The following is an 8,461-nucleotide window of genomic DNA, read 5'->3' as shown; positions in this document are numbered from 1 at the left end:
CCCTGAAGGGTGATGAAAAGGGAGGTACACCTCTTCTCTCTCTCTTTCTCTCTCTCCTCGCTTCTTCGTGATCTTACGTCCTTTATTCGATGCATTCACTTATCACGGGTGTGTACGTTGGTACGGAACAGCGTGTACCTACATCTCACGGGCAAGACGGATTACGACTAAGCTTTTAAGACACTTATCCTCCCCTCTGCCGAGGACTCGACGATCCTCCCAGCGAGCGCCGTGCCTGTGCCCTATGCGCATGCGTCCGTCTCTATAATTACACTTACACCTATATTTATACGTCTCTCCGTGCGTATCAATTGCAAATGCCGACTTTACTCCGTAATCTCTCTACCCAGGCACCGCGTCTCACCCCGTGGATCGTCGCGCCCTCTTATCAGCGTTCGGCTAGGTCTTCCTCCGATGAAGGCTCGGTTCGGAGATTCTCCCGAGAGTCCTGGGCCCAGGATCCAGGACTCTCGAATGTCATCCGACATTCGAGGCTCCCTATCCCTGGTTTCCGGCCGACGGCGGCTTCCGCTCTCGCCGTGGCCCCTCTTCCGGTGCTCCGCCGACGCCGAATAAGCAGGTGCCGGCTATTATCACAGTCAGTAGCCCTTGATGTAGGCGGCGATGTGTTTCCTCTCCTCCTCGGAGAGTCCATTCTTCAGGGTTCTACGCACTGGAACGGGGTGAAAAGTCAATAAAGGCCTCCCTTTCCCACCCTTTTCTACCCCCACATGCATCCGAGATCCGTGCAACACGAGCTCAGGGTTGGATCTCGACGTCCAACCCCTGGACCACACAATGGATGCATGAATTAAGGCCAATTAAATCGCGGTGCAATCGGTGGGGTATGTGCGGGGTGGATAGAGGGTACATATCGCGTAGATCGGAAATAGAGGGTCACGCGTGATCCGAAGAAAGGCATGCAGAGGGCGTAGAGGGGTACGTCTCAAAGGGCCCATCCCGGGGTATGAACCTTTTTCATCCCCTTTAACTTCAGGTCCTCGTTATCGTCGGATTCGACTCGTAAGGTGTCGGCTCTTTAATGCACTCCTACATTAAGGGATTTGCCCGAATGCCGCGAGTTACGATTAAAGCAGGCATGCCGGGTTAACACTCTGGGTCATCCCCTTTAAGATTCAGGGTCGACTCGATTTTCCGCGCCCCCTCGGGCCATTTTCCGAGCCCTTCGACCGACCTATAGGGAAGGACTTCTTGGCTAATATTTATTTACTAGTAATTAACGACTGGAGAATCGACCCCGAGTCCGTTTAAATTGACTTGGCACCCCTTTGCCATCCCCTTTAAGGTCGCGGGATTCCTCCCCGACGGGGATGCCGGACTCGATTCGCGCTTCCGCTCGTTAAGTGTCGGCTCGTTAATGCGATCGCACTTTATACGACAGTCAGGGCCAACTCCGGGGTGGAGTCTCGAGCACCCCTCCACTATTTCCCCGTTTACGATCGCGACTTAACTCCAAGAACCCGGGAAGGCGCGACTTTATTGGACCCTCTTGGAACACTCGGGGAAAGGGTGGAGGGGTCTGTCCCACCCTTGGGAAAAATACTCAGGTCGACGTTTCGAGCGACCGCGACAGGGTTATCTCCCCCTCGCCTCGATCGACCTCGCCGACAAAGACGACGGATTAATTTTCCATCCCCCTCGCGCGGGTTGGGGGGTGCAACGTTTTCCTCGATACCGCGAGAAAGGGCCGATACTTCCCTTTCGGATCTCCTTTCTTCCGGAATTTTTTTCAGCGGAGGCGCGCACGGGGAAGGGGGGCATACCACCCCCTGGCTATTTCCCTTATTACTATCCCACCCGGCCAAGTTTCCCGGGGCCGGGAGAATTTCCCAAACTCCCCTTTTCCCGGGCGCTGTTGCAATTTCATTAACAGACGTAAACAATGACCCTCTATAACGTGATATTACGGCGCTACCACCGGAGCTCGTTTTACCAGGGAAGACCGCCCCATTTTTTGACGTTCCGGCTAACGAACATTCTCCCGACGCGCGGGTAACGTCCAATTCCTCCCCCCAAGGTTTTTTACCGCACCTTGTTTGCGCACGTGATACGGAATTATACACGGCCGGTCAAGGGATGGGGCGGGGAAGAAGCTCTAAAGCCACTTCCGGCGGAAAGCGTTGCCCCTAGAAGACGGAGGCGACTGTACTTGGTGCGAGACTCCACCCGGCGTGGACTCTAGGGTGGCCGTGCACTCCTCCCTCAATGGTTTTGAAACGTCAATTAGTGTTTCTTTTTTTATTTTTTTTTCCATGCTATTTGAATTAATTACGTATTCCTAAAACTTACACGTGTACTAGCCTCTTATTTAGCCCTTATATCCAATATTTCACCTTTCGCCCCGAACGACTTTATTCACGGGATTTTTATTCGCGTAAACCGAATCCACGTGGAACGGATACTCCGCGTAAATTGAGGGAGGGGTGTATGCACCTCGAAGTGCAGGAGAGAATTAATGATGCATGCCGGTGCAACGGGCGCAGTGAGCGGTATTTTCTTTTTTATTTATTTTTTTATTTTTTATGGTTACACGGGAAACAGCCATGCCGAGACCATGCAGCGCCGAGGAAAATTAAGAGGAGGTTTCGAGGGACCGAGGAAAAGACAAAGATAGAAACCCGGAGAACGAGCAATTTAGAAGAGGTTGAAGAAGCGAACCTTCATCGCAGAGGACACGGGGTTGGCCCTCTTCAGGGTAGGTAACCCTCCGGCGTGGTGTTGTTCTCGCGGGTGCGGGATCGCTTCACTGTCGGAGAGAGAAAAGAGAGAAGGGGAAGAACGGGGGAAAAATGTACAGGACCCCGTGAAACCATCACCTACGGGGGTTAAACCATCACCTCACCCCTGTGCACGCCACCTGGCAGGGCCGAGGAAGCAGACACACCCCGCGAGCTCTCGCGGGGTGGAGATTCCACAGAGACCGCGACAGAGAGAGAGAGAAAGACACCCTGGGGTACAGGAGGAAAAGTTCGGGGGAAATTCGAGGGAGAATCGACGGGAAGGAAAGGGACAGGCCGAGAAACCTCTCGCGCCCCTGGCGGGGATTATTCCGGGAGGGATGAGAGCAGCCATTCTCGGCACCTGCAGCCCCGGGACAAAGGCTCCGAGAAAATCCGAGGAAACTCCGAGAAAACCACCCGGGCCCGATCCGTCGAATCCTCGGAGTCGATCGCGCGTGCCGCCCTTTGGGAAAAATCGAGGAACACCCCCGAGGCATGGGGGGGCTGCGAGCCACCCCCTCTGCGTTTTCTCGACGCCGCTCTTATTTCCCGAGATTCGTGGCAGAGAGCCTTTTAATTGACTCCGGAGGAGACGTCATTCGGACTCCTCGGGGAGGGTGGAAAAGAAGCGCGATTTCCCATTTACCCTGACTCCCTTCCGCTCCCTAGGATTTTTCCAATTGAAACGCCGCCCCGGGCGACCCTCCTTCGATTCTCGCCCCGAAAGGTCGACGATCGCGGTGCAGGGATTTAATTTACACCCGCGACGTTTGCCCGGCGACCCGGGGGTTGATCCGAATTTTCCGAGGACTCTCGGCCCACCCCTGCTCGGCAGAGTTCATTTTTCGGGGACCTCCTCCCAAGGATCTACGCCCGGGAGAGATCGAGTTACAGCGATTCGCGGAGCCTTATTGTCCAGTTTTCGAGGGAATGCAATTTATCCCCCGTTCCTTCCTCCTCCCCTTCGCTGGGGGTCCTTGTGTATCCGCGTCTCCGCGCAAACCGGGGATTCCGGGATGAAGATCTCATTGAAAGTTAAGCCTGGCCGTGGCACGCGCATGTCGCAGGACCTCCTTGAGATTCAGCAAACGTCCACGTCCCCGTGCAGCGACTAGAAAAATTCCTGCGAGTCCTGCCGTAGCCCAGGATCCTGCTCCTTGTACCCGGGATTACGGTTCCCCGGGTGCGTCTCGGCTCCCTTGGCGTAATCTCCCCCTCTCTCTTTCTCTCTCTCTCTCTCTCTGTTCCGGGGCTTAGAGAACCGTTCTCCAACTCCCTCGCCCGGGAGAATCGGTACTCCGGGTAGGTAATTACCTTTGTTGGTAACGCAAAGTACACCTTGGCTTTCAATTAGGACGCCCGTACCTGCGCATTCTACCCGATTCCCCGGTGGGATCTCCCGATAAAATTGCATCTCTTGTTTGATACTAATTAAACAAGGAAAATCTCATGTCCCAGGTCGGACTGGAAATTGCGAAACGATAGCTAGTGCGGCGTTGGGCGTGGTCAGGGTGCGGGGATCGCACTTACGGGACTTACGGTCGGCGTGTCGAGTCCTTTTGCGTTCCCTGGGGGTGGTCCTGGTCCCGGGGGACTTGGTGGCCGTCTTGACGAGCGACTCCAGCAGCTCGTCGTCCCCGTCGGTCAGGTTCCCGTTGACCGACTCGTCCCTGAGGAGCGGCCCCAACGCGGTGCGCCCTGCAAGAAGGAAACACCTTTCCCTGAAGAGGCTCCAACGTCGACGCGGAAACGCGACTCCCGGTGGGGGATCGGAACTGTCCCCCGAGGCTGGTCTCCTTTGTTTCATTTCCTTCCACCCGAGGACCCCGACTCCGGGGATGGGAGATATATTCCACGTCTGTGCCTTTGAAGTCCCGATAAAAATCCTACCGGCCCGGATGAAGGACCCCTCGAAGGGCGCAAACGAGTGGGATACTCTCGACATCGAGACCCGGAGGAGCTGAGCGTCTGCTTTGGGAGCCAAAACCGAGGAAACATTCCGCTAAGAGACGCCAGACCTCCCCCTCGGGGGGAATCCGCGTTCCCGGGCTGTGATTTGTCCTCGGGCGGCTTCCGGAAACGAATGGCTGGAAGGATCCTCGAGAGGAGCCTAACGAGCAGCCGCGTTTCGCCATTTTTGCTGCGAGGTAGAAAACTCGAGATCCTTCCACCTCGACTGGCGACGATCTGCCTCTTCCTTTATTTCCTTTTCCTCTATTTTTTTTTCTTTTTTTTTTTATTTCTTAATTCGACCCCCAAGCGGAGGACTCACCGTCCTTTCTCTGCCTTCTCCAAGGCAACGTGCCGTGGATGCTCTCGACGTCGGAGATGTCACTTCCCAGGAGTTGTCTGAGCTCCGCGTCGGCTCGGTCCTCCTTGGTCCTGAACTTGCCGACCTGGAGGACGAGGCGAGAAAAGGGTGTCACTTGCACGAGAGGATGCGAGGACGCGTCCTTACGTCGAGGATAGGTTTTATCAAAGACTCTGGAAAGGACCCACCTCCGTGATCATCTTCCCCCTGGTCTTGTTCCTCTCTCTGTGATTCGCCTTCTTCTCCAGCTGCTGGATAACCCTCTCCCTCGTGGTCCTGTACTCGAGGGCGAACTCGGAGATGATCCTGCAGAACTCGTTCGGCTTGGTGTCCTGCAGCCGGTGGAGCGGTATCCCGAGCCAGAGGACGAATTTGTGGAAGCGATTTATTATGCGCCGGTGAACTATCCCGAGGACGATGATCCTCTCGGCGCAGTCGGCCAGGAAGTCGGACATCCTGGAAGAGAAGGACCCAACTAGAGACATCCGGCTGAGCGATTCAAGGTCCGAGAGACCGAAGAGGTCCTTCGGAATAATTGAAGTCGAGGACCGTGGATGGCCAGGACTCGATGAAAACCTCCACCTTCCTCGGGGGGAAAGGAATCAAGGACCGTGGAAGGTTTTACGGTGATTAAGGGGATATTCCTCCTTCCTCCCATTTCCCGGGTGGCTGGAAAAATCCTCCCGAGGACCCGAGGACGTGCAGGATGGAGAATCCCCCCAGTCCTCGTTTCTTGCCTTTTAATCAACTTCCGGGCTACTCACTTGACCTTCATCATGGTAGACCCGTCGTGCTTGGCAATCAATTTCAGGTGATCCCATGACGCCTTGCACTCGCTCTCGAGTTTTCCGATATTGGCGGCGAGCTCGTCGAAGTCGACCTTCGACGCCCTGGTGACGGCTCCTATCTGCAAGGAGAGGGCGAGAAAGAAAATTATCAAAAGAGGCTTGAAACTGTTCCCACGGCCGGGGATCTCATCTCCAGGGGTGGTGAAGAATCCCATGGGACCACTCACCTCGGAGTACAAGTCCGTGGAGTCCGGAAACTTTTCCATGACCATGTGGCAGAGATGGTGCAGCAAGGAGTGCTTGTGCACGGTGTCCTTGACTTCGGGCACTTTGGCGAGGTACTCCAGCTGAAAGCCTTTTACCTGAAAGAAAAGCGAACTTTCCGGAGGCGGGCTTTCTCTCTCTCTCCGCACCCCGTTTCTCAGCCGGTTAGAGCGCGGGGCAGCCGCACCCCTCCCGTGAGAAAAACGCAGAAGGGTAGGAATTCACCGAGAACGCCGGATAACCCTCTGCCCTAACCGAATGGGCTTTGCTCACTTTGGCCTAACAGGGAACCGCGTTAAAACTTAACAAAATCCCTCTTCGACCCCCTCACTTTCCATTTCCGTTCCTCCTTTCCACTCGGATCCGACCCCCCGCGGCAGATACGCATATCAAATATTCCGGAGGGTCGATCGAGCGGATGCCGTTCCGCGGGAATATCGAAACACCCACCTCGTTCCCATTGAGGAATATCCCGATCGAGAGGAGCGTGCTGAGAATCCCTCGGAAGGTCTTGTTCACCCTCAGCGTCTCCATCCCCTGTTTGAGGTCCATCAGCGGGTCCGCGATTTCCTGGAGGGTCACGAGGGGGATTTACTTTCTGCCCGGTATATGGAGGAGATAAGGAATCATCCCCGGGGTGTAAATATCGAACCTTCTCCGAGTTCTCGAAGTCGAGCTTGAAGGCCCAGAGCTTCAACCTGGCCGGCAGCTCCGAGATGGAGGCCAGGGTGAGCAGGAACTGCTCCGCGGATCCCAGGGGAAGGTCAGGGTTGGCGGCCTGCGCCTCTTGTATCCTGGACCTCTCCTCCTCGGTCGGCAGCATCGTCAGGAGTTTCTGTCGATAAAATCGACATCGATCAAAATAAAGCTCGACGCAAAAACCGCCGGAAGTTCTGCCAAACCTTTCCAAGATAACAGAGATTGTCCTACGGGGCTAATTGACCAATATCTGATAACTATCTCAATTTATGCAAAATATGATACACAAAAATACCATCTATTACCTTTGCGTTACTGTACGTAATTTTTTTTTGTTTTTAATAAAATAGTTTATCGTGCGTTAAAACGCCCAATCAAGTTGACCAATCGCGCCGGTGTGCATAAGTAACTTTTTCCTTAATTTATTACAAGAGATGAATATTGGACTGCAAATGGGCTCGGATGTATGCTCCAGATTTCGATGAATAATATATTCTAAAATGTCGATTATCTCACTGGCAATTAAACGTTATCAAAGACTTGGTCAATTTGTTCTCCCTAAGGTCTCACCTCGATGCCCTCTCTGTTCATGATAGTGGCGTCCATCTTCAGGATGGCCGTCTTGATGGACCTAGGTGGAGGGAGCTTGGTCATCCCGATGTTGATGGCGTTCGACCTCTTGTGGTCCAGGACGATGATCTCCTTGTTCTTGTTCATCTCCTGCTGCTTCTGCTCGACAAGGAAGTCAGGATATATCAGGTAAGAGCACCTCGTAGTGTAGGAAGCGAAGCCCGGGCGACGTCCCCCAGTCGTCGGTTCATCGGTTCATTCGGTTCATCAGCTACGCTATTCACTCGGTGTCGACTAGTGTGCAAGCTCGTTAGAGGCGTCTAATTGTCAAGGAACAGTCACGACAAGTGGGTAAGGGGGTTTTCGTCTCCCGCCCGGGTCTTCTCCGGGTCGGGCGACCTCGAGTTTTCGAAGGATATTCATTAATGCAAATGTGCGCCGCTCGTTTCGGAGGTGCTTTTGAATAAAAAAAGAAAAAAGAGAGATGAAGAAAAAAGGCGCCGCCACCTGCGGGTCAAGTCATTAAGGGGACGATTGAATGCAGTTCACATGCCATGCGGTGAGAGAGAGGGGGAGAGAAAAAGAAAAAAAGTGCAGCGGATGCACCGACGAAATTCTCCCGGCTCGCTCTCAATTTTAAAGTCACCCAGAATCCGAGAGAAGTGTATACATTCGACCGAGGGGCTATTCACTTGGAAATCGGTGGAATCGATTACCTTAGTTGTGAACCGATTGCCTTTGATTTCAAACGATGAAGAACAAATGATTCGGTAACAAGTGACAGGCGGCCTTAAAATCCTGGAGACGCATTTTATTGATTTCCAACGATTTCCAGTGATATATATCTGTCTGCGATTACCAGCCGATTTCGAGCATTAAATTCCCCGATTCCTTGAGTGACCATCTCGGTTTCGTCGCATCGAAAATTGGGGAAAAGAAAGAGATCTCGTCGGTGCTGCATAGGGTGACATGCGGTGTCGTGTACAGAGTGTCGAGTAGTTGAAACGTAATTAAGACTCACCTCCTATATAAAGTTCCAACATGCCATTTCGTTTCGTGCGTGCACCGACGATATTGCAAAGAATACA

The 8,461-nt window shown here is 53.6% G+C and overlaps 1 protein-coding gene across 11 annotated transcripts in view; it reads right to left on the bottom strand.

The window, feature by feature from the left end:
- Positions 1 to 64: 64 nt before the first annotated feature.
- The window catches only part of LOC105700527 (FH1/FH2 domain-containing protein 3), a 51,564-nt gene continuing 43,167 nt past the window's right edge, over positions 65 to 8,461 (bottom strand). For 6 of the 11 annotated variants that reach the window (XM_012426417.2, XM_012426421.1, XM_012426424.1 and 3 more), the window contains 9 exons: positions 7,374 to 7,535; positions 6,757 to 6,939; positions 6,555 to 6,674; positions 6,068 to 6,202; positions 5,817 to 5,959; positions 5,241 to 5,508; positions 5,014 to 5,137; positions 4,272 to 4,439; positions 65 to 673 (listed from right to left, as the gene is read on the bottom strand). In XM_012426417.2, coding sequence (XP_012281840.1) covers positions 600 to 673; positions 4,272 to 4,439; positions 5,014 to 5,137; positions 5,241 to 5,508; positions 5,817 to 5,959; positions 6,068 to 6,202; positions 6,555 to 6,674; positions 6,757 to 6,939; positions 7,374 to 7,535 — 1,377 coding nt within the window. In that variant the 3' untranslated portion in view covers positions 65 to 599. Of the gene's footprint in view, positions 674 to 2,679; positions 2,768 to 4,271; positions 4,440 to 5,013; positions 5,138 to 5,240; positions 5,509 to 5,816; positions 5,960 to 6,067; positions 6,203 to 6,554; positions 6,675 to 6,756; positions 6,940 to 7,373; positions 7,536 to 8,461 lie in introns of all 11 variants that reach the window. The other 5 variants (XM_012426418.2, XM_012426427.1, XM_012426420.2 and 2 more) reach the window with 4 other exon arrangements.

The sequence above is a fragment of the Orussus abietinus genome, unplaced genomic scaffold (assembly GCF_000612105.2).
Source record: "Orussus abietinus isolate OABI.00-Male unplaced genomic scaffold, Oabi_2.0 scaffold2, whole genome shotgun sequence".
In the NCBI taxonomy this organism is placed as follows: Eukaryota; Metazoa; Arthropoda; class Insecta; order Hymenoptera; family Orussidae; genus Orussus; species Orussus abietinus.
The sequence above is the reverse complement of the archived record's forward strand: the minus strand, read 5'-3'. Positions and strand labels throughout refer to the sequence as shown.